At 51.5% G+C, this 25,954-nt stretch overlaps 1 protein-coding gene across 4 annotated transcripts in view; it reads right to left on the minus strand.

Moving 5' to 3' along the window:
* Positions 1–25,954, minus strand: part of pros (homeobox protein prospero) — a 256,693-nt gene that overhangs the window by 18,615 nt on the left and 212,124 nt on the right. For all 4 annotated transcript variants that reach the window (XR_012829655.1, XM_075699409.1, XM_075699410.1 and 1 more), the window contains one exon: positions 471–615. Coding sequence is in view for 3 of the 4 variants with exons in the window: in XM_075699409.1 (XP_075555524.1) it covers positions 471–615 (145 nt within the window). In the remaining variant the exon portion in view is untranslated. The remainder of the gene's footprint in view (positions 1–470; positions 616–25,954) is intronic.

Here is a 25,954-nt window from a genome sequence, read left to right on the forward strand (position 1 = left end):
AAAATTGTGTGAGCTTCGCGTGAGAAGATAACAACAGGGAGAACGCGTACCGCAAGGAACGTAAGCAGTTGGATATCTTAAACGCGACATATGCAATTCTGCAGTAGTCCACGCGGTCTAGGAAAGCTTACAAAATTGTATGATAGCACGCGGCACACCAAACATGACTTAAGCTGTTTACGCTCAATCAGTATTGCTTAGAAGTTCTAAGGTGTTGGCGCCATTATCTGTACATTATACAGAAAACATATTAATGATTTGCTGCTAAGAATTCTGTATAAAGTGACTTTCATCGGTAAACCTTCTGCACATGCGCGACAATTCAAGAAAGAAAAATAGACTCGCTGACTATTTTTTCTATGTAGACAGTCTGTGTACTCTCTATCAAAGAAAGGACAAATCTTCAAGAAGGAAAACGGTCTGCTATGGTATAAAGGCCTATACAATGTTTAAAAAAAAGAAAAACATACCTCGATGTGGTTGTTCCTGTTATAGTGAAGGTTGAGGACCCTGAGGAGTTCCGAGTCAGCGCTCACTTTCAACTCCTCAACGTTCTTGATGCCTTCACTCACAGACTGACGGGCGTACTTCTCCATCTGGATGTAGTAGAACTCCCTGCGCAAACAAAGAGGAAAGGGAGTATTTAGACTCGAGAAGAAGTAAGCCGACAGATCAACAACAAATGCTCGCGATGGGCTACGAGAGACGTCATGGATGTAAGGGTGGTCCTCGTCTTTCATTTGATTATACGGGCTTCTTTTACGTACATGTAAAGCCGAGCCAAACCAAGCCAAGTCGCCGCCGCCATCATCCTCGCCATCATATGACCTGCTCAACTACGCGTGTTACCATTAACTATAACCTGCACAGAATATAAGTTTGCCGGGCTTACTTTCAGAATGCGAGTACACGGTCGTTATTATTTACTTATTCTTTACATTTCGGCCACCATTGGAACGCGGCAATCGCGGCCCTGCTGAGGAGTCGAACCCACGACCACCATCGTGCTTAGCGACAGAACGGCATTTCGGCTCCGAACCACTGCCATCTCCGAGCGCAACGACAAAAACAAGGCACGTCGCAGACCGACCGCGAGCGCCACACATTTTGCAAGCCGCAACGAAGAACAAGGCCGTCATACAGCGCACTAAGTAATGTCATCATCGCCGACCACGGTGGCCCCGGCGAGGATTAACGAGATTACCACCAACGAGCGGATTAATAGACGACGACGACGACGAAGACAGCGGGAGAGAATTAGGGACGCGAGACTTAGCGCTGTATATAACACACGTACCGCGGGAACCGACGTCACCGGAACGAACACTTCCTAATTGAACGCCGCATTATGTTCTCGACCGCCAAGACAGTACCTAGCCTTTTACGCCCTTTCCCCCCGATCCCTCCTAACCCCAAACTTCTCGCTCCCAGAGACGGAAGAAAAAAAGGAGGAGAATGGGGAAGTTTAGGGAGGAACGAAGGAACGCTGGCCAGGATAGTGCTTTCGAGAAAAAAAGAACTCGGCGTGATTAGCGACCGCGGCATACGGGCAGCGTTAATGACAAGAAAAGCGAAACGTCGAGCTTTGCGCCGCAACTCCAGTCTCGGGCATATATGTGTAGCATAACGAGAACGGCATAACAGCTCGGCAGCCAGCACGACAGAGGCAAAACGGCGCGCGCAGCCGTGTTATTTTTATGAGGTAACAAGGTAACGCTAATCGCGCGCTCCCGCGCATAGGTGGGGAACGCGAAGGAGGGTATAGCGGGGGTTCTTTAAGAGTAAAGGAGGAGACTGAGACCGCGGGGCAACGGTTATTAAAGAAGAGTAAAGAGAGAAGAGCAAGTTTAAGAGAAGGAGCAGGAGGGCTCTAAGGCATATACCGCATGTATATACAGCGTCAGTTTTAAAAGTGCCGATAAAAGAAAGTAAAAAAAAGAAGAACACTTCGGGGCAGAAAGCCAAAGGAGCAAAGAATAATCCGACGAGAAAAAAGTCTAGTTGCGGGTCCTTAGCTGAACCGGAGGTGGAACGCGGAGCTCTCCGGTAGAGGGGGCTGCAGTTCGTGCGGCCGACAAGTAATGCGCGAAGTGGCTTTAAAGGGACACTGTCCCCGCGGCGAATAAATAAAAATGACCTTTCTCCGGTGGCTAACATTCTTATCTCGCAAGTGCGCTGCCACGCGCACTCGTGGTCTTCTGTAGCGTGAAAGAGAAACAAAAAGTACATTAGAAGAAAGATAAAAAAAGGAATGAAAGTCAGGCAAGGGCCGAGCGTCTGCGATATTCATTACCTCCAGCATCCCCACCTCATCCACAGTTCATTTTTTTCCCCCTTCGCGTTCGCTTATGCATGGTCGCATCGCTTCCTGAGTTTCCGCACAATAAACGCGACGAACATAAAAAAGAGAGAGGCAAAAAACAGGAAATAAAAGATAGGGGTATGTCGTTCCCTGTTTCCTTAGCGATCCCTCTGAGCCTCCTATGCGAGACGTTTTCTTTCTTCTTCCTATTGTTCCTTTTTTTTTGCAGAGAGGAAGGCACAGGCTGAAGTTGAAAAGCAAGAAAGGAGCTTGCTGAGGAAAGAAGCAGAGTTGAAGGCGATGCGTAATATTTCGCGGGCCATTAAGTTCTGCTGCGGCGGCGTTGAGTCGTGGGGAGGGTTCACTCCCCATTTCCCCATCTCTCCTCAAAAACCTTGCGCATCCCTAGGGAAGATAAGAATGCGAAGACAGGTATACGACAGACCGCGCCCGCGCCGTTAAGAGCACCACCTCGGCGGGACCACAAGAAGCGCCGATGCCATCGTGGCTTCCTTTCTCCTTAGTTTCTTTTTTTGCGTTAACGGTGGGCTCGAATTTAATTCGCCACGAAACCGCCCTGCCGGCGCGTCTTACCGCTCGTTTGGGCGATTACGCTGTACATATACGTAAGCGCTTTCCTTGTTTTACAACCGCGGTCGCGCGTGGCTTGACTGAGCAGTTTGCGTAACGCGCAAGACGAAGGACAAAATTTAACGCGTGTGCATGTGTGTTTGTGAACGCGAGTGTGTTTGCGCGTACCAGTGTAGGTTTGTGAGTGTGTGTCTGTGTGGGTGCTTGAGAGAGAGACACACACAGAGAGAGGAGGTTAAGCCACAAAAGAAGAAACGAAAGGTGGATAAGAAATTGTATAGATAAAAGCAGCAGCAAGTAGAAACTCTAAGCGCTGGTACTGTACAGCCTACCCCCCCCCCCCCCCCCGCTCCATCCCGATAGTTTCGTGCAAGCTCCAGGGATCAGCGGCTGACGTGTTGGCAAGTGCGACGAGTGGTTTCTTTCGTTTCCTTTTCTTTTTCTTTTTTGTCATGCACAGTCGTTGTCTCTCCTCGCAAATGACATTCGGAACTGATGCGGCGCGCGCGCGCGCGCGCGCGCGCGTGTGTGTGTGTGTGTGTGTGTGTGTGTGTGTGTGTGTGTGTGTGTGTGTGTGTGTGTGTGTGTGTGTGTGTGTGTGTGTGTGTGTGTGTGCGTGCGCGCGTGCGTGTCTGCGCGCGTTCATGGTGTGGTCAGTGCAGTCGCAAGGACAGGACAGACCGAACGCTTTCCTTATCTCAGCCCGCTGACGGATGGGCGGACGCCTCCTACACTCGCACGGTGCTTGCGAAGCACAAGTCCGTCTTCTATTGTGAAGCCCCCCCATTGTTTCTTTTTTTGTTTTACTCCCCAAGGCGGCGCCGATAAGGAAGTGCGCGCACGCGCTGTGTCGGAACCCTCGCGGAAGCCAACGTGCATGAGCCGACCGGGCCGGTTCGATCGCGGTACATACTTGCGCGAAGCCCCTCCGGCGTGGCTCGGTGGCTGTGTATGGCGTTTGCACCGATGCGCGCGGGTTCGAATCCCCCCGTCCGTGCGGCGTCTGCGTGTTCCGATTGAGGACAAAATGCAAGGGAAAAAAAAACACCCTCGCGCGCTTAAGATTTAGGTGCGCGTCAAAGAACCCCGCGGTGTGGTGGAGAAAAATCTGACCACGGTGCCCTCTGGCGCCTACGGCGTCCCTCATAATGCGCTGTGCAGTTATGGCCCCTTAAAGCCCCACAACTTACTTTTTAATACCTAGCTGTGTAGGAGCCCCGAACTCCTCGCCGTGCGTTTCAGCGCAAAACATAGTTCGCTGCGCGCGCGCGCGCGCACGCACGCACGCACACACACACACACGCGCACGCGAAAAAATTCGGGGATTTACCTGCCGAAGCCACGCTAGCACCGTAAGTGTGTTAATCATATCTTGCACTGCGCTTTGTTATATATATTCTTTTTCTTCAAACAACTCGGCTAGCGTTAGTTGGGATACACGGTACAAATAAGGGACGTCATCAAGCTCTCGCATCAAAGTCGCTGGGTTGTGACACGAGAAGCACGGACTCTTCTTTTTTGTGTGTGTTGGTTTTTACATCCACTGGAAAAAAAAGAATCTTCGCGTTTGCAACTGCATTCGGGCAACACGAAGCAACCGGGCGTCGCGCAACGGGTGTACACGTCTCGTTATCAGCGCGAGATCTTTATCTATCTGCGCGCCACACGCGGTATAGCTGCGCTTTCTCTCTGTCCCCGTTCGAGGAAATGTTGAGCATCCTGCGGTTGAGCACCCGCGTGGGTCGTGAATGAAACAGGCATGTCGCGAAGCACGTGATAAGGCGCGCACTCGGCGGGAGGTCAGATAAGAACTTCTTTTTATTACTATCATTATTATTTGCGCGATATTATACGCGCGACTCTTCAGGTATATGTATCGCACCTGCGTGCGTGCGTGCTGCGCACGTCTGAAGTCATGTTGCGGATATATATGTATATACGCAGTCATATCCTCTGTATCATCCGTTATCGGGTCCACGTCTGAAGTCAGGTTGTGGACATACGAAGTCACATCCTCTGTATCATCCGGTATCGGGCCCAGATGGATGGCAGATACAATTCGCACCAGATCCGTCGCGAGGTACTAGAAGAAACAGACTCGCTGAACGCGACCTGTACGTTGTGTGGTGTTCGTTTCCCGCGCATTATCAAACTGTGCGCAAGTTGCTAAGAGGTTATATCAGCTCAGACGATTTTTTTTTTCGAATCCTCTACGCTGGTCATATCGGCTGCGTCATGTCCGGAAAGGGCCGGTTTTTCTTCGATCGTCGAAGCTACTACTAGATGGGATCGATCGAACGCGGTCGATTAATGTGAGGTGAGATAAGCTGATATCGTCGTGAGCTGGATTCTGCCAGGCAACGAACAGTTCAGGTGTCCTCCTTGAGACAGACAGACCTAAGTACAGATGGTCACTGAGGCCGTCCATATATCCTCGCAAGCAACTCGAGGCTTCAAACAGATGGCGTTACGCTAGACTTGACCTATAGGATCAAATTGTTGATGCAGTGAAGAACGGGCCTTATTAGGAGCGTTCCGCGCAGCCAACGGGTCATCGAAGCTAATACTCCGGCGACCTCTGCCGGGTGGAAATCGGAACCCTTTTCCGGCATTGAATTTAAAGCTTGAGGACTGGCCCTACTTTAGGCTTAAATAATTACACTTCTTGGCCGACTATTGCGCGTATAGACTTTCTGGAAACAGCTAGTTCGGAAGTTTATGCGGACAAGGACAGGCACAAGAACCACAATGACTTTTGAACGACCGTTTTGTTGCTGCTGCTGTTGCTATTGCGTTGACGTTCTGCGGAAACTATAGGGTCAGAAGGACGGCCCCCGCAAGAAAGACAAGGTGGTCCACTTCAGCTCTACACACAACCTATAGACTGTCTAAATTCATCATTTTTTTTTAATTTTGCTTCGTTTTCACAGGAAAGCAGCGTCGTTCTGACGTGCACACGTCAGCGGCTTAGACAGGCAGCGCAGCAGTGCCGGTGCTTCGGACATCGCACAGATTACAGACTGTCGGGCCCGGAGCCAAGGTAAGAAAGGGAGAGGGTAGTCGAGCGATATAGACTGTGCTCTGCGCATGGCAACAGGCGGCGCGAACGGGTTGGGAGAAAAAATAAAAAGAACGCGTAAAGAAAGAAGGTAGGAAAGACAAATGAACGGAGAAGAAACAAGGAGGCGGTTCGGAGACAATTAGCCTGCGGGTCTGCAAATGAGAAATCAGCGTTCTCCTTATCGCGGAGCTGCGCCGCGGTGCGCCCTGAGCAAGGGTCACCTCTCCTCTGCGCGGGCAAAGCACAAGACAATGGCTGACGCATCGTGTCCTCCGCCCGGAAGGCGAGCGTTTGCAAAAAAAAGGCTTTCTGCGACAACGCCATGTATGAGCCGTAACTCTTTTTTTTTTCTAATTGCGCAGAGCCATGTCAGGCGTCGTATTGCTACGAGATTTCGAATACGACATCCCCAAGGACCTGCGGGTTACTTTCGTCGATGACTTGCCGGAGGATGCACTGTGTATTCAGTGTGACAACGTGTCGGCCCGATTGTACAGAGACTTGCTTGGCCATGGCTACTGCAAGTCCTGCGGCTTTTCCGTTGCTGCGAGCTTCCACCTCTACTTGCGTTCTTCTGCATTCTTCTGCGATCTGCTTTGTTTGTTTGTTTGTTTGTATCGGGTCGCGTAGAAAGCGATTTATTTTCTTTATTTTCCGTTTTCTTTTTTTCCTGCCGCAGCGAAAGTATTCGCATCCTTTTGCAATACCGCGGACTCGTAGCGTCCCCGTATTCTTCTCGTTCACGCTGAAGGCTGCACGAAGAAAACCAGTTTTGTCGAAAGGAACATAAAAGAAGGTATTCGCCATATCGAAACGAAAGTAAGAAAAGACATTCGTTATAAGAAAAGAAAAAAGAAACGAAAGCGAAAGAATCTATTCGCTATATAACAATGAAAGTAAAAGGAAATAACCGTTACATCAAAACGAAAGAAGACATTATCTATATCGAAACAAAAGAAGACATTCGTTATATACATTCGTTACAACAAAACGAAAGTAAAAGAGCAGCCATGCGCATAACTCCTCCTCCAAACGGCCAGCAAACACTTGCGGCTGCACAGATCGTATTAAACGAAGAAGGAGAAGAAGAAGAAGGTGTCGTGACGTCGATAAATTTTCTTAAGTAATTTGAACGAGAGCAAATAAGGACTACGCATGGTCGCGTCTTGAAAGCGAGGAGCAAACAGCGAAGTCGGCAGAAGCGCGCAGACGTTTCTGTATAAGTTCACGACGTCCTGCAAGATGCATAGCCACTAACGGCATTCAAGAATAAAGGGAACAATTTGTGAAACGAAAGAAAAATTTAAAATATCATGCAGAATCCAGTTCGAGACTAAGAGGAAGCAGGAGCAAACGTGCGCGCATTGCGATGAGCGGCTTAGCGCTGAAACGACTTTAAAAAAAAAAAGAGACAGAAGAGGGAGGGGTCGTAAATTACGGACTTTGTTTGAACGGTGGCCGAGAAAGATGGCGTGAATATATAATTCTCGCGGGCGAACGGCTGGCGTATTCACCGCAGAACAGCTTCGCCATTAACTTTATTTCCCCAGCCTCGCTTCTTTACGTGTGTCTATACAACGAAATATATATATATATATATATATATATATATATATATATATATATATATATATATATATATATATATATATATATATATATATATATATATATGGAAGGAGTAATTTGAATTCTCAAAACCCGTAGCCCGACCGTTCGTAAGTCAGGCAAGTTGCGCGAAGCTGCCAAATATCAGAACGAGCAGTCGCTACATAGTGTCGCAGCGACGTGGTCAGCACTGACCCTGATGAGAAGCTGCGTCTAAGACATCCGATCGCGCGAAGAAAGGAACGCTCGATTACGTGCCATACGCGGCGATATCTTTGTTCTGTGTCTGGTGCTTTTCTTTTCCTTTTTATGTTACCCTACCCAATTTATCTCAAAGTGTTTTACACTTCACTCGTGAAATTGCGAGTATACATCGTCTTGCCGAGAGCGGAAGCTTCGCGAACGACAAATGCCTAACCCCCCCAGAGTTACCCGATTCGAATGTATGCCTTATTCCGATCCCGAACCGTCTGGTCACAGAAGCCGTTGTCACCGATGTTGTTAGCGAAGGTATATATATGCTCTAACCAGACGCGGACTAGCTTACCCTAGAGGCAAAGTGCTGCGTCACTCGGAGGCTGTGCACCAGTGGACGACGGCTTCGTTAGGCGAAGTACGCACTACAGCTGCGGGCGCGCGACGTCAAAGCAACTTTAACCCGCTCCACCACAAACCTGCTCCTAGGAGAACGCGCACTGTACCAGGACCCGATCGATGCTTCCAACCTGTATACAGAACTCTTCAACCGCCAAGCGGGTTGCGTTCGCCCAACCTCGAATTATTATTATTTTTTTCTGCGACCCCGGAGAGACACTTCGCAGAGAACGCGAAGTTGCCGCGATGGCGACGGGCGAAACCGTATACAAAAAGAGAGCGAGGTGACCGCAGCGAAGCGCGCAGGCCAAGCATGCTTACACCCCGCGGACGGAAGCTAATAACATTACGGACCGTTAGGCCAACAGCCGCCAATCGATATCGCCTTCATGCCTCCCACCCACCTTCCCGCCAACCCCCTTACCTATACACTTAGGACTCTTACCACCTTTTTCCTAGAGTTCGACGAAAGGGGAGCCCGCACTTCCCCTCTTCGCATTCCGCCTAGAAGCCACGTCACTTCGGAAGTCGTCCAACGCGACGACCGGGCGACAATTAAAAAAAAAAAAGCGTAAGCAGGACACTTCAGGGATCTCTGCACGAGGACGGTCGCTAATAAGGTCTGAAAAATTAGAGGACCTTGCTCGCCTAACTCGTTTAAGCCCCTTTTGCTTCCTTCTCTCTATAGAGCTATACAGAGAGAGGGCACGCTCTGGTCAGCAGCGTAGCTGGCATTGCAGAAGCATCAAAGAAGCGCAGCAGTTATTGTTGGACGTACACACCGAGCGCGCCTGGCAAGACAGGCGCATTTGCATGCGCGCGGACGACGTGTCGACAACTTGTCGTTCCCCGCGCGGCTAGGCGCGCTTCCCCGTTCCTTGTCTACCCCGTTAGGTGCCCGCCCCTTCAACCACCTTCATCACTCCTCCTCCTTTTTTTCCCCGTCGACCCCTTTTTCTGCGACGCCGTCGCCGTTACGGCCTTTCGCGTGCTTGTTTTCCCTCAGTACCTCGGCGTGGCTTGCATGCACGCGTGCAAAGCCTGTTATTTCGCCAACCGCGCAAAAAAGCGGCGGCGCGAGGAGATGAAACGCAACGCCCATGAATAGACGTCTATGCAGATTGCGTTTTTGCGCCGCCGCCCCGCAGGGGTCGCCACTGCGAGAAAAGTGGGACCGGAAAGGCAGAGCACGTAGCCTCCCCCCCTCCCCATTCACAGGCGAAGTGAAGATGTTCTCGCGGTTCAGGCTCTTGACGGGGAAGCTGGTCAGCGCGTCCACGACTTCTCCCTAATTACGTGGCTCCCCCTAGCGGGCGAAAAAAAAAACACAACGCAACCCTTTGGCTGTCACTGCAGCGGTGTATAGGTCGGCTTGGCTACCCACCGCGAAAATCTCGCCTCCCGTTGTATATACACTCCCGTTCTCTCCTTCTCTGCTTGCATTTCCGGAGCTAGCGCGGTCCTGTTATAGTCCGAATGTTGTTGTCCTACTTTTACGCGCTTGTTCTCGCAGTTGTCCCCCGTAATAAGTGCGGCGTTCGCAGCGCCGTCTCTCGAAACCACCTTCTCTTGCCCCTCGGACGTTGACGGACAGCGCGGACCGCTCCGGCTGCGTTCTTGCGAGTTCCCGAGAGAAGTGCGGCGCGCAAAAACAAGAGGGCGCGCGCGCGCGCGGGACCGGCGCGCGCTTTCCCGCGCAAGATGACTTTGGCTCCCGGTGCGATGAATATTCAGTGAGGGGGCCGCGGCGCGCGCGGGCGTTAAATACCAACGTGTACGGACAAGCGTATGTAGCCCCAGCTTGCATTAACTAACACAGTATGCGGGTCATTCAAAGCGAAGTTGCGTGTTTTCTTGCCTTGATGAGTGCAGTGTACAGAGTGCAGTCCGTAGAGCGGACGCGCGCAGTTTTTTAGAAGTTGCGTCGCGTCGGCGACAAGCAGTGACTACTCATTTTTTTTAGGACTCTGTGTACACGTCGCTACCGTTCTTTCGCGGTTACTGCTGAAACGTGAAAGTCGCCGAGGCCAAAGAAATCTGCGAGAAAAGGAAAGAGAAGGAAACACAGAGAGACAGGGAGGTACGCTTTTCTTGAGAATTTAGAGGGAACTGACAACTGGCCCGAATGTGTTGCGAGACGTTGATGGAAATGAAATGAACACGATTTGTAGTGATAGACTCCGGCATGCTGTTCACGATTTAAGTAGGAATTATAATATTAAATTGGCAACGAAACTCTCAAAAAGCAGTAAGTGGCGAGACCTGGTGGTGAAATATTGATACTTAGGATGTATTCTATGAGACTACTGTACGTAAGTCGACTGTTATTAAGTACGTCATAATTATCGCTTAAAATTGCAGTTGGTATATTATTAGACACGCGCGCATTATTCTATGCTTCGGAAATCAAAAACGCACGCGTGGCTACGGCAACACACTGAGCTCCGTATCACGTTTAAAGGCGTCGTTTCGTTTTCGATCTGATTGGTTTCGTTTTGACTGGTTAAATACCGAGGCAGAGTTTGACAGGAAACCACGAAAACACGTAGCCATAATCGCAGAAATCGTTTAACAATTCGGAAAACATGAATCGCAGGAGCATCGACTTGATAAACAAAATTACACTTCGTTACAGTAGGGCAGCGCTTGTCGTCTGTCTCCTACTAATGCCGGCGTATAATAGCTATCGTGCTCACCTCTCACTGTTTTCAGCACGCTTCTAGCGGACGTCTACAAGCTCACTGCGGATCGAAAAGTTCTGATAAAAGATGTTGCACGACGTTATCCGCGTTAGCACTTCATGATTAAACACTCCGACAGGTAAGCCCTCCATTGCACCAAAAAAAAAAATGGCTACCATGAAAATAGGTTGTCAGTCCCTTTTGCACAGCGTATTCTTCCAGCGACTTGGCGCGCTGTAAGCTAAACCCGCCTCATCGTTTTGACGTCACAATAGCCGGTCAGTCAATTCTGTTGGTGTCTTTCGACGATTGCGATGGCGGGCGTACATTCCTAAAGAAATGAGAAACAGCTCGGTGTGTTCTGTTTGCCTGAGCGCGCGTCGGAGACAGAGTCAGATTCGGATTCAGTCAGAGCGCGCGTCACAGTCAGATTTGCTATGGACAGAACCCGGGCAAGCATGCGCCCGGTCAGACTCGGCATTAGACGGATGTCACAGGTGAGTGCTGCCACGCATCGCCTGACATTTGAGAGCAAACAAAATGGCTTGGTAAGGAGGTTCAAGCAAGAGTGACACTGCACGTCTGCCGACCGCAGCGGCGCCCCCACACGATGGGTATGTGTGAAGCAAAAATCCAAACAGGAGCGCGAGAAATCCTGCAGTGACGCTTGAGACTTCTGCTCGTCTTTCTGCGACAGACGAATGCACCAAGTAGAAGACGGTGCAGCAATTCGCGCCTCCGCGGAAGTGCGATTGCATTAACGCCAGGGCACGGGCCGTGGGGGCGCCCCGAGCGCCTTATCGGTGGTTGAGCGCGCGCGCCGCGACAGCGACAGTCTTTATTTAGCGCTCTGAAAGCTGCCGGAATTCACAGATAAACGAGCTTGCGCCGCTCGAAGGAACAAAAGCGACGTCGTCGACGCCGGGAAAGGAGTTACCGCGGCGGGTCGTCTCGAGATAGGGACCGCTGAGTAATGCGCACCGCGCCGAAACAAACTATAGCGCACCGACCACCGCAGCTTTTGTGCGAGGCTCGTCCGAGAACTTTGCTGTTGGCGCGGGATTTTGGGTGAAATACGCGCGTGTGTGCGCGTGGAGAGAAAGCGGAGTGGATTTGTTTCTTTGACGCGTGGAGTCGACACTGCATGCGGCGCGCTTTATGCAAATCCGACACGACGAATGTGTTGTTTCTCGTGCGCAGATGCTCGGTCGGCTGTACTGTCTGTTGTCATATAGCAGCGTACACTTACCCTCGGCGTAGGGAGTCAAATCGGCGCCTTGATCTCTCTAAAGGAGTGTAGAAACGCGAAACTCAACGTCTCTTTCATGCGGCGGTTGTTCACTCCCCCCCCCCCTCTTTACACTCCCGAAGGCGTCAAATGCTTTCGTTCCTTAAACCACAGAAAATGTCTCGCAGTTTTCGGTTGAAAAGCGAGTTTTGCCATCCTAGGATGTACGAAAGAAAAGCTCGCGTGAGCTTCGGTGATGCCGCCCTGAAGGTTCCTTCGCATTTCTCGCGTCTTTAAAACCCAACCCCCTTTTCAGGCGCAGTTGAAGCCGCAGATGCGCCCTGCCGCTTTTGATCGCTAACGATAAACCTAAGCGACGGTTTAAACAATACCTCCCACGGCTTAGAGCGATATGACAACGACGGCTGAACACTCAACTACCTCCCTTTCTGTTGCGTTCCTCTACGACCGGGGCGCTGTACATACGTAGACCACGAGTTATATAGTTTTTTGCAAAGCGTTCGTCGCGATGCATTATCGCGTATATATACAGTGCCAAACACGCGAAAAGCAGTTCCCTCAGCGCCCTTGCAGAGATACTGCGTCGATTCTTTTCTTCTGCCAATTGCTTCACCTTAGAGATAGTGGAAGTGCGTCACCCAAGCATGCAAACATCGATCATCGCTGCGCTGTTTCTAGAGACGACCGCGTGGGGCCGCCACCGTCTATGGAACTTGTGCGAATAGCAGAGTTCTGCACTGCCGGGACGTGCAGGCGCGAGCCTTGAGGAGGTTGTACTTGCATATAGTGCAGGAGTCTCGATCACCCACGCAAAGTTTTGTAAGCGCAACCCCTGCACTGCCTACGTCAGAAACGCAGCGACGTCCCAATTACGCCGCGTGTAGTTGCGAGACTCGAATTGCCGCCTTTCCGATTCGCGTGCCTTCGCTCTCGCTCGCCAGTCGCCGTGCGTGCAGACCATTAAACCCCAAAATGCTCGCAGTTCAAGCCGCTGCTGCCGCCGCAAAATCCCCGACCTTCCTTCCAAGCCTTGCACCCCCCCCCTTCCCCTCCATCCCTCGCCGCCGCGTGATTCTTTCCGTTCTCTGGCGCGCGCATTACCGAATCGGCTCCGCTGTTTTCCCCTGTATATAGAACAAGCGACACGGCGGCGGAGGCGCGCCGAAGCGGAACTACACGCCATGCCAGTTTTCGAAGCTCTGCGACGCGCTTAGAGGAGCGTAAGGACGGCCGAGATCTCTCTTCCAAACCATTAATAAGCATTAGTTCCCTCCCTCGCCCGCATACCGGTCGCTCCTCGAGACCAAAACTTTTGAAAACCTCCGCTGCAGGCCTCCTCCTCCTCTTACCCTCGGCCAGACTCTTTCTGGTCGCATGCAGTCGTCGTCGTCGTCGTCGTCGTCGTGGAAAAAACGCGCATAGTCCAGAAAACAACGGAGCGTGCTTCGAAGGGAACGTAGGGAGAAGGAACGTTCGCTGCATGTGCGAGCGTTTATCCGTGAGAGGGCGTGCGCGTTTGTGCCGACTGAAAAACGCGCTAAACGCCGGCGTCGCCTCCGGTGTACAGCGTCGCGCAGAGACGTCGTGACCGTCTTTTTTTTTTTTTTGTTGAGAGAAAGGAGATCTGCGGGAATCGCGCGCAAGCGCGCGCATGTAGTCGGGCGCATGTGGTCGGGCTCCGGCGGCACTGGACACCGAGCCGGAACGAAGTCGCGCGCGCGGGATTCGCTCGGGGCTCAGCCGCCGAACGATTCTGCCCTCGGTAGGTGTGCGGAGGGTGTTCCTTTACTTTTTCGCGTGTTTGGAAAGAAGAACGCGCGCGCGCGCGCGTGCCAAGCAATTTGCGAGGATTAGCACTCCTGCATGCAGCGAGCGTCGCACGTACAGCTACAGTCGGGTCAGTTGCGTGCAGCAAAACGTATACGATCGACGTGTGATCGAAGTGCGACGCGTCCCTTGGACAGGGCAGTTCCGACTGTGGGAACCTATAGAGAGAACCAAAGTGAACACATTGGAAAGTTGTCGGTACTAACTAGTATAGTCATGTGCATCGGATCACAGCTAGGCGGAATCATATATCCCATGTGTCGAGCTCTTATATACGTACACTTAAGAAGGTGTTACATTGCAGAAGCATCTTTGGGAACAGAACGCGATGCGAGTGATTGTGGCATGAAGATGTGGGGGGTGGGGGGGGATGCGAATATGAACTCGAACAGGAGACGCTCTGACAAAGTTCGAGGAGGGATTAGGCGGTCGGCACTCTCTTATTTGAAAGACAGTCATAAGTGAACGATACGCGCGAAGAGACAACGGACGTGAACGCCCTCACAATGCACGCAACTGTCGATCGACTGGAACGGACTCTTCGGTGTATCTACGCGGACACGGTTCGGTCAGCCCTCTGAGACGCGTTGACCGGGAACCCCGGGCGCGGGCGGCGAGTCGGGCGGGGGCCGAGCGATGTGTATAAGGTTCCCATGCACACCGGGCAGAAGAGTTTGTTTCGTCTTTTCGCGCGTTTTTCGTGCGCGCCGGAACCAGGAAGGGGATTGAAACGCTTATAATAAGCAGGGAGGATTACGCGTCTTGGGATGGTGGGGGGGCTGTACTCCGATCGGGCGCGTTTTCTCGGAAGGTGGCGGTAATTAAACGCTCTGCCCGAGAAAGCAGCTGCAGAACGCGAAGGGTGGAGGTCGGGGGGTGTTCGCAGATGCATTATACGTACAAAACGCAGCGAACGACAGCGCACAGCGCTCTCTGCCGTCGCCAAAGTGGACGTTGTTTCAAGAAAGGAGGCCGAGCGCGTCGCGTTCCGTAGACAAACACGGGACGTTTCATTTGTCCGACGAGAGCTTGGTCTCTTTCAAAACAGCGCTGTCGCAGCGTCCAAATCCTTGGCTCGCGTGCAAATCCCACAGACAGGGCAAGGAGGGAGCGGGGACAGGAGGTCGGGGGGGGGGGGAGGAGGTTTGTATTATACTTTCAGCCTGTAGTTGCCAAACTTTATTCCAGCGCGTCCGCCTGTCTTTAATAGAGTGCGGTAATGAATGATTTCTTTTCGCCTGTATACAGTTACTTTCGTGATAGGAGAAACGCGCACGAACTACGCAGTGTATGGGCCCCGCTAGCGATGAAGATGTGCTAATAACGGTTCTTCGGGAAATGAATAATTAAACTGAAATGGAGCGCCTGTGAAACGATATTGAGGAATAACGGCACGGAGGAGGGCATCCACGTTAACAGTGGTCTTCTTTGTGACTACTGGGCGGCGCCCCGTTGTTTGAGAACGGTTCTGTGACCATACGAATTGCTTGTTTGAATACGGACCCTGTTTTTAATAACCATGGTATTGTTTCGCGGAAGTGTACGCTACAGACGGAGCAAGGATTTGCCTTTAGTATTTCGTTATTTGATTTCGTGTAGGTTAGAAGTAAACCCTTTTTTTTTGTTACGTTTTCTTTCTTTCTTTTTTTTTTCGTTCAGATGCCGCTATGCTCACACAGCATAATGCCACTGATCGCCAAGTTCAGGCCTATGGCATTCCCAAAAGGGATCTCGAATAGATTTAATTATTTCAAGCTGAACTCCTTTTTGCACGTGCGATCGGACAGAGAACTCTAGCGACTATACAGACGCGATAGAAAATGATTGCTTTTCAGTATAAGAGAGCTTTAAACATGTTCCTCAACAGATTTCAGCTTATGGAACGCTGGAGACATCGACGGCACCAGCAGCGTGGTAGCGTGATCTTATGCTGACTCATTCAGCTACAATGTATTAGAAACGTTTTTGTTTTGCGCCATTATTCCAGCCAGGAGGAAAGAAAAAGAAAACATCAATCATACCCCCAACCGGTTTCCCTAACCACACCATTGCGCCAGCAGACAGGTACAGAACACCGGTAGCCGTGATTATAATTCTCCGTTCTTTATAGTGTTCACGTCAGCAGCACAAGACGGCGCCACCAGCTCTGCTGCGTACGCCTATAGTCTCGCCAGCATTACGGTGTGCCGTAAAGTTGAATACGTTTGCGGAGAGGCTGGATGGAACTCCTCAATATATATGAGTGTGTACTGACGTCCTCTAAGTCGCCATGTTGTATACAATACAGCCAGCATGGTGACAAGTTGTGCGTTATCTAGATCCGCTTATCTCCAGCAGCACAGCGGAAGCAGTGAATCGTACTACAAAATGGCGTACCTGACGTCATGTGAACGCCTTATTCCTACTTCCGCCTTTTCTTAAGCCTATAGGTGTGCGGCGCTGCGTGTGGTGCGTGCGAAGCTGAAGGCTTAGTATACGGTAGACAGTCGAGCGTGTTGGTGACTCGACGGCATCTTGAAAGAGGCTATAGCGCGCACAGAGCACAAGAACCAACATAGAATAGGCGAAACCGCCTCTGCAGCGGTTGCTTCGCCTGCTTCGCTGCCTTCGTTGTGCGTAATGGCCCGTTTCGAGACGAAAGAAATAAAGGACCAAGCTCGGCCTCTGAAGAGCTTTATAGTCGCAGCTGCCGAAGCGCTCTCTTTTGTGTTGGACTCGCAAGGTCTGGCCGGCGCCAATCTTATAAGTCCACCACCGGGCATTATCACACTCTTTTTCCAGGGTATGCACCGAATCTCAGAGCGCGTGCGGAAGCCGGAGACTGCGTATATGTACCGCCAAGCCAGAAAATAATTTCTCCTTTCCTCCTTCCCTTTACTGCTCCGCGTTTTCTTAGCGCTGTTGACATTGCGCGGCGAATGTGAAAGGGTGGAGAGAGGGAGGAAAGGGGGTGCCTTGGTTCTTCTAAGCCCCACGAGAGGGGGTTGATCGCAGCTAAGCAAGCGGCGAAGTCAGGAGAAAGGACGACCAGTTTCACTGTGAGCGAATTGCATGCGTGCGCAGCTGCATCGTCGGCCAGGAACCGAAACGACGCCTAAACGACCGGCGGAACTCGGGGCCAAGACAAAGAATCACCGGAGAGGCAAAAAAAAAAATATAATAAGATACGAGCAGTGCTAGCGTGCTACTGTGGCCGGAGAGCAGCTGTGCAAATAGTCTTCTCGGCACAACGATCTCCAACCCCCTTCCCCTCGGTCTCCGCCCACCCTTATAATGGGTGAGAGGGCCGGCGCAGTGAGGGTCAATGAAACGGATGTTCTGCCTTCGCCCGAACACTTCCGGTCAATGCACACTGCTTTCTATCATTACCTTTTTTTTTTTTTAAACTGAGATAGCTTTTAGGGGTTCCTGCTTGGCTCTCGTGAAGTACTGGGCGACGTTAGGGTTGCGATCGTGGGTTAAATCAACGCGCCGGTTTGGCACACGGTGCAGTGCCACTAGATAATCCCAACTTAATTGCGTGTTGACTACAAAACGTTGATAGTTAAGGGTCTGACAACCCTAATGGCTCAGTCACTGTAGGCCCATCATTAGGCCAATGTTGGCCCCTACGTTGGGTGACATTGGTCCTATACTTTGGGTCCAGCACGGGTTGGGTAAAGGGAGCCGCAGCTGCCGCCGCGACTGAATACCACGTCATGCTCAAAACTACGCTGTCTCAAAGCTCTAGAAAGTCACAATGGCAGTCTGAAGGGCGCAAACTAATGCACACGCGTTTGTGCATGCGTTTGCATCCTTCACGCTGTAACAAGTTGTCCAGCAGCAAGTCCTGCTAGAAAGATATAACGCGCTGCAAAAAGAATCGATGAGTGGTATCCCGAAAAAGAAATTACTAAAGAAGTGTCACCTGTTATCTCTCTCTCGCTTAAGACTCGCCAAGGGGCTTTCGTTATGTAAGCGAAGAAGAGAAAAGACAACTTTGTACCCTTGTAAGAAAATCAGGTGCATCCCTTCATGTTAGCCTCCAGGACTGCAGATAATAAGTGAGCGAGAAGATGGCGTCACAGTGGTCTGTGGCGGTAGCAATTCCACAACCATGTCGTTGTCACTATAGATGTGTGAAGTCGGGGTAGCCAGGCTATACAGTAGCAAAATGAAGGCGGGGGGAGATTCTGATACGCAAACTAAGGGCGATAGCGTTCGCCGTGTAGCCTGGATGCATAAAGGGTGACAACTTAGCACCATTATAAACTAGATCAACGTTGGTCCTACATTGACGTATAGTATCATACTGGTTGACAACCAGTATCATACTGGTTGTCCGCTGGCTCATAATGGTCATACCTATGACTCGTATAATCCTAACGCTGGGCCATATAGGCTCTACATTAGGTCTACATCGGTCACACTTTCGCATGGTACGCTTCCACACTTGTTACGACTTATGTTTATCGTTCTGGTAATGTGCGTACGCGTAAAAGCATTCCAACTTCCCTGATTAAGAGAGCAACAGAAACTGGAAACCAGCGAACGAATTGTGTAGGGAACCAGCGAGGACGTGCCATCATCACTAGCAGACACCAGATAGCCGTAACAGAACCGAACCACACTGCTGCCGGAACGAACCCTTACAATCGCTACTTCGGGGACGCTGCAGAAATAGCAGGACGGAGAGGAACCATCGGGGAAACGGCGGGAACTGCTTCCCGATCCCGTTAATATAGGTACCACAAGTAAGCTAAGTACGCCACACTTAAAGCGAAAAGGAATAAAGAAACGGGGAAAAGGAGAGCACTATACGAGAGCACCATAAGCGTCGGTGGTCATTAGCCGGTTCGCGTCATCCTTGCTGCAAGCGCTCCCATCAGCGGACGGAGCAACACATACACACAACAGAGCCTCGAGCATCATCAGATTGGCAGGGGGAGGGGGAAGGGGGGAGTACGGGAATCGGAGAAAAAACAAACAAGTTGCGCGAAGAGCTGCGACGGCGACGCAAGCCACGTTTTCTCTCCAAGATGAGCCAATCCTCGCCCCAAAGCCGGCGCTCGTAAAAGTCAATAAAAGTCAACGGACAAGAAGGAAGCGCGATGGGATGGCCGGGAGAAGGCGAAGGAAAAGACGAAGGTTGCGTAGGGGGGGGGGAGAGGGGGTGCGGCACTAATTTAGATACACGCGCCACTCTGACGCTCCATCGTCACCGCTGTGCTGCTTCTGCATTCGTCCGTCGAGCGTCGCTGTTTCTTTTTTTCACGAACGCTCGGTTCCTTGGGCCTCTCTCCCCCCAAACCCCTTGCCCTGCTGCCGCCGACTCGCGTCGTCGTCGTCCTGCGCCTCCTCCCGTCGGTAATTAACGGACTGAGCGAATGCACTGCCTCCTCAAGCTCTCTTCCAGGACGCTGAAAAGCCTTCCCCGTACAGTGGCTCCACCTTCCTTCAACTCTCTCTCGCCTGTCGTGAGCGGCGTGCGACCGTCAGAGGGCGCTCGCAATTCTTTTTTTTTTTTCGCCACTCCCAGCACCGCGTTCCACGCTCCCTCCTCCTTCCCTACTTAATGAACTCTGGCCGCAAAACAACAGAGCAGCATCTCTTCTCGACGTCGCCCTCCCCGTGGTTCCCGAAAAAAAATAATAACACACGCGGACACATAATAAACAACGCTCGCGTCGGGTCGGTCGGTCGGTCCGTCGTCAGATGCAGCGCGAAAGTGGAAGAAAGCCCTCCTGCCTGCTTCTCTTATCTTCAGCTCACCCTAACCCTTCCCCCGTCGCCCAATTTCCTCCCCGCTTCTCCGGGCATCCCAGTCCTCCCTGTTCTTCCTAACTCAACCCCTCCCCCCGCTGGTCGCTTTGCCAAACAACAACAAACGACTGATAGCGAGCAGCAGTGTGTAACCCCGTTCGAAAAAGAAACAGGCGCGAGAGCACAAGAAAGCGCGTTGCATGTGCGTGCGCGTCCGTATCGCGTGCAAGAGAGAGAGAGAGATAGAGAGAAGAAAGGGGTGGCGGAGTAACAGGGAAAGTGTTCTGGCTCGTGTTCCCCCGATTCCCTTGCGAGAGGTGGTCCGCGGGCAGCGAACACACGCCACGCGCCGAGTGAAACAAACAAACACAGACAAACAAACAAACAAACACGATACCACCCCCAAAGCAGCGAGTAAGCGCAGCGAGCCCTCGTTCTTTCGACCTCCTCATACCAGGCTTCTTATCACGCAGTAAGCGGCGGCGCTATTCGTCATTAGAAGCGATCATCTGCCGCGCCTTCAGTCTCCTACCTCAACCCGCGCGCACTATCTTTCTCGTTCTAACCGTGCAGAACCGATCACTGCCTGCTAGATAAACGCAAAAACGAGACAAGACAGTGCACAAAAGAAAGCACTCGCTATACGAAGCCGCACCTGATTTGAAGACTTCCCCCTTCTTGGCATCATTTCTTTCTTCTTTTTTTTCTCATGCGCCCAAATGTGGAGGAGGTCATCGGGGATCCTTTAAACAACATCGCTTGTCTTCAGCCACGCGAACATCGCCGGCTCGGCTTGGCTGCGGGTCCGAATTAATTGTCCCCGAGAGCTCTCTTCTGCTCGGCTCCGCAAAATCAAACGAGACAAAGATTTAGTGGGGGGAGGGGCAGCGGCAACGCAGCAACAACAACCACCGTCATCACCACTACCAACCACCAGGCGGAGCTAATGACAGCGTGCATTCAAAAGAGAGAGAGAGAGACCGAAGGCACTGCCACTGAGACAAAAAAAAAAAAAAGAGCACCGAACTAGCAGAGGGCCGAGCACGGCCGGAGAACGCCCGGGCCAAAACACGATTAAGACTCGCAAACAGCATTACCCTCAACACACGCTCAGCTCAGACGCGGAAAACGCCAGCTCGGCTGACTTGCTTCTGCATCGCCTTCTATAGTATCTTCTGTAGCAGTAAATAACATGCAGACTTCGGGGCGACTCCTTTCCCATGACGATCATCGCCGTCTGTTTTCTGGTTCATCAGAGGCCGCACAGTGGCGCCCCCTAGCGCAGTGAGTGGGGCAGGCGTTAGCGCCGCCGGCAGCGCCCCCTTCCGCTCAGCGCCAATCTTCTTCGCGGCTGACCCTGTGTTTGCATCAGCTTACGACAATGACCGTTGTTTGCGGCGATGGAGCGCCGGCTTGCTTATCTCTTGAGTAATTTCGACTCGGGCCGGCTTGACTTGGCTTGGCGCGCGTGCGCTAACGTTCTTCGCTTGGCATTAGTTGAGAAAGAAGCCCGGCGCCTTTCACGCCTGGCAAAAACGGCGGGAAAGAAGAGGACGGACTGAAGCCATCCACTGAGGCGCATTGTTTACGCTCCCTTAATGTCATATGTGGGTGGTGTAGGAAAGGCGCAACGTTTCTTCCTTTTCTTTTGTTTCATTCGTTTTTTTTTCCGCAGAGTGCATTTGATTACGCCGGCGCGGCCATTTACTTATAAGAAACGCCTCGTGTTTCTTGCTTTTTTTTTTGTCTCTCTTGCTGTTGATACTGACGCGCCTGCAGATGAGGGACAAGCAAGAAAAGGCCGAACATCAAGCTGACGAAGTTAAATGAGAGCTGGGCAGATATCATTTGTTCTTTAGGACTGTACTAATCAATGTAATGCGTGAGTCACTAATGATGACAGTTAAGTGAAATACAAACAACTGGCAATTAGCATGAAAGGAAGGGAACAGCGAGCCAGCGAACAAGCAACGAACTTTACGTTACTTTTTCTATTCCTCCACCCACCCACCCCTCTTTTTTTCTTTTGTTGCCCCCAGACTGAAGAGTACAATACCTCGAGTAAACGAGAACAAACATGACGAGAAGAAGCTTTCGAATGAATCTTCCGAAAACAACGAGCTTTTGGTCGGTCACGGAGATGCATACGCAAAGGCAATTCCTGCACTCCTTGTCACATCCTATCCACTGCTGCGAGTGAGAATAAGAAGAACCGAGAGGCTGGAGTTTTTATGATTATCATTTACAACCACACGAAGCAGGGAGACAATGAAGCCAGGAAAAGTGCAGGGCAAATTAATATATTGTTATTAACAGAGACGAAGGAAAACAATAAGGAAAAACAGAAATGCGACTGAACGGAAAGCCAACATGCCGAAAGGTGGGAGCCGAATCCACAACTTTCCCCCTCCATAAACACGCCTGCGACGGTGTACTATTGAGGTGCTACCTCCGTATACGCTTTCCTGCGTATTTCTGTATGTGTGACTTCAGACCTAGCCCAGGGAGTGTTAGCCAGCGCCACTGTGGGCCATGGCGGCGGATAGAGAACATCACTTCGTGCGCGGGCATCACGTACGGTGCGCGAAACTTCGGAGCAAGCAACTGGCCAATAAATCCTCGCGTGCTACCCCATGCGCGTCAAGGCCCGCCTGCCAAATTCGAGACGCTCGCCACCCTTTCCATCGCTATGCGGCCCTAGTCTTCTTCCCGGCAACTTAGGCCAGATTACCGTGTTTCTCAACTGCGCCCTCTCGCTCGCTCTCTCTCTTCCTCGCTCGTGGCCAGAGGAAGACCACGCAGACTCAGTTAGTTGCAGGACTGGGCGCCATCTGCCGCACACTACGCCTACTGCGAAGCCAAGACGCCAGACGCTCTGCCTTTCCCGAGAGCAGCGTGCTCGCCCCGCAGAAGTCAGAGGAACCCGTGCAGCCATACGAGAGCTCGCGCAGACCGGTACACGGAGAAATTAGCGCGAGCGGAAATTATCCTAATTAACGAAGCGAGTCGCGGGGTGGGTGTGGAGGAGAACGAGGATATAAGGGGAGGCGAAGAAGGCTTCGCCGCCGAGCAGTTGCGCTCCCTAAAGAAGGCTGCGTTGTAAGGCGCGCAGGCGCTTTGGAGAAGCCCACCTATCATTCTTTTCCTTCTTTTCTTTTCTTTTCTTTCCTCTTTCTTTTCTTTTTTTAATGAATTTGGTCGGCAGAATGCACGCTTTCGACGCGATAAACTCCTGGTGCCTTACGGCTGTGAGGTAAACGAGCGTTTTAGCCGAGGCCCGCGCACGTGCGTAATTCGATTTCGCGGGGTCGAGCTGCGAGAAGGGATCCTCGTCGAAAGTGAATCCCATTCTCCAGATTTTGCTTGGAGGGCTTTAAGCATAAGCGAAGCTAAACACGCTTGCGGGCAGCGCCGCCGTAAAACCTGATTCACTTAAGCTTAGAAGGTTACTTAGCAGCGGCCGTGAATGCGTGATTAAGGACGTGTGCAATTAGCTCCGCTGCTACGAAGAGGGCATGACTTTCCGGCTTTATTTCTACTGCTTTTCGAAGACGTTTAGTAGCACACGGTTTTTCGATGCCTCTGGTAAGGAGCTTTCGCGATTTCATGAAAGTGTGGAATGGTCTGTACTCACATAACTTTTTCTGCTGCTTGGCTCTTTTTGCGAAGGTTACACTCAAAGTGTTGCAGATGATGATGATGGTGATGATAATAATAATCATAATAACTAGCTCCCAACCAAGGTGTGAAATACCGTTAGAATCCTGCCTGTATAATTTTTCTTCGCATTTTTCTTTTTTGCTCAGACAGAATTTCAATTTACGAGCTCGGCGAATAAAGAAGCATCGCGTCATAAATGAAGCGCACGAAATGCACATGTAACGAAAAAAGTAAGAGATTTCTAAAAAAAAACGGCGAAATCTCAGGACATCCTGTAAATGACACGGATGGGGCCGCTTGGACCGAGTTGAAACGCGAAAAAATAAAATATAAAAGAGATTCCTGGCCAAGAAAAAAGAGGAAACACACAAAAGAAGAAGTAAAAAAAAACGCCCTAAGCAGCATTATTCTCCTGGCGCCCCGAGTTATATGAATTCAACATCTTTTTTAGGGCGATCGTGCTGGTCCTTGTCACGCGAGAACAGGCTGCTTCGGATCAGTGACCGAACCGAATACGTGCACAATGACGCGGGAATGCTACGCTGCAGGCGACCCGAAACGCTTCGACACTGCTCAAAGGAAAACAGCCGCTCCGATTCAAACCTCTGCCACTGCAGCGCTGCCGGGTTCAAACGATTCGAACGCGCAGAGAGACGTGAGGGCGAACGCTCGAACGCGCCTGGCGGACTGAGCACGCTTCCGCAGTCGAGGCATCCGGCGCGCGCGACCAGAATTTCAGTGCGAACTCCGGCCACACACGACCGCACTACATCCTGTCCACTTGTATGCCTCCGCGCTCCCAAATGTAGTTCCGGCCGTGACGTCACGGGAATGAGCGAACGTCATTGGCTGGCGCATCTGTAACGGCACCTTCGAGGATGACGTAGGCCCTCGTCGGGGCGCGCGAGCGCCCAACTGCAGGCATAAATAAAGTTTCTCCAATCCAATCCAATGTCAGTGCATTAAATAGTCGGTGAAAACCAAAATAATAACGCGTTGAGACGATTCGGATTGCGAGTGGAAATACATGCGCGACGATTGTTTGCCAGCAATGATTTGTTATGTGCAAACTGCGTATCACTTCGCGCGAACGGCTGTAAAGGGCATCGCTTCATCCCCAGATTTGATTTCAAGCTCTCGATAAACCGATGACATGTAGGTTGGGGAGACCGACAGTTCCTGCCTGAAATTTATACGTCTACTTCCACGTCATGCGGAAATTGAACAAATAAAGTTTAAATGTCATTCAGCTTCTAGTGTGAAATGCGTTCCGCTGGCACCAAAATGAATTTGCAAAGGTTCTGACGCTTTTCGTTTCGTTTACTTCAAAAGAGCACACTGCACCTATGACACTGTCGCAACTTTTGTTCCGAGTCTGCTTGCCTTGAACCCATTTGAAACAATTCTACTGTGGACAATTATTTCCGATAATTTACAACAAAAAAAATCGACTGTCTAAGCAAGCTTTCGTCCGGGTACAGGAACGGCGAACCCTCCAAAGACCGGGCGCAGCACCCCAACTCCTGCGGCCTTTCGACGCAGCGCACGTGTCGGGCGAGCGGCGCGCAGTGTTGCGCCTCACCGCCGACAGGCGACGCCACCGTACCATTATCGCGGATCGATGTCGGTCTCTCGGTTCAGAGGTTGCCCGAACGCGTGCTCCGCTTGCCATGTGCACAATCCTCGCACACTTTTGCAAGTAGTAGTAAGCACCGCCACGTGTACCGTGACTGTTACCAGAGGAGTTTCATAAAATGGTTACACGTGAAGTCGTTGGTGGTCTCTTGACAAACAGGTCCTGCTACCAAGACAGTATGAGAAGACCGGGGACGTAGACGGAGGCGGAGGGGCACAACAAGCACGTGCTCTCCCCCATCCCTCCTTTCAGAAAAAAAAAACAAAATCGTGGCTACGCCACTGAAGCAGACATGCACAGGAGAACGTCGGCACCTTCATTATCTGATTTCTCCAGTGCGTTGATTAACCACTTTCGCCGCGCTGAAAGTCGACGACACATACAGGTGCCCAATGGCCCATTCTTGACAAGAACCTCCCGTCCCTTATGCACGATTAGCCAATTTCTCAGTATTCTATAGCCAGAGGAGGCGGATGACGCATGAGAATGACCAACGCGCCGCGCGGTCCCCGGCTCTATCGGATCGTGCTGTGGTCGGCCCAGCAAACACGAAGCGGCGCTTCTTGTCCCCAAACACCGTCTGCCGACCAAGACTCCAAAAGGCGCGGGCCTCCGACCGCTCTCCCTCAAAATGTTAAGAACAATGCCCGGAGCTGTACGCTACGCGTAGTGCGACTTAAAAACGCACTTCGACGGGGGAAATTATATTCGGCGATGACGACGCACCAGACGCCTCTCTCTCTCTCTCTGGCGCGGCAATCTTGCGGCGCGACTCGAGCGGTCAGCGTGCAGGCCTGCGATAAACAAAGCGCGGAGCGCTGGATGGGGGTTGGGGTGTCCCGACTCAAGCGAGGAGAGGGGGTGCGTCCGATCTAGTTCGCGAAGCCGTCCTAGCCATCCGCAGCTCCTTTTTCAGCCGGTACTCGCACACTATCTCCCACCCTTCTTGGACACCGTTCACTGGACCCGTGGGGGGGGGGGGGGGGGGGTTGTCAACGTGGAC

Source organism: Dermacentor variabilis, chromosome 7 (assembly GCF_050947875.1).
Source record: "Dermacentor variabilis isolate Ectoservices chromosome 7, ASM5094787v1, whole genome shotgun sequence".
In the NCBI taxonomy this organism is placed as follows: domain Eukaryota; kingdom Metazoa; phylum Arthropoda; class Arachnida; order Ixodida; family Ixodidae; genus Dermacentor; species Dermacentor variabilis.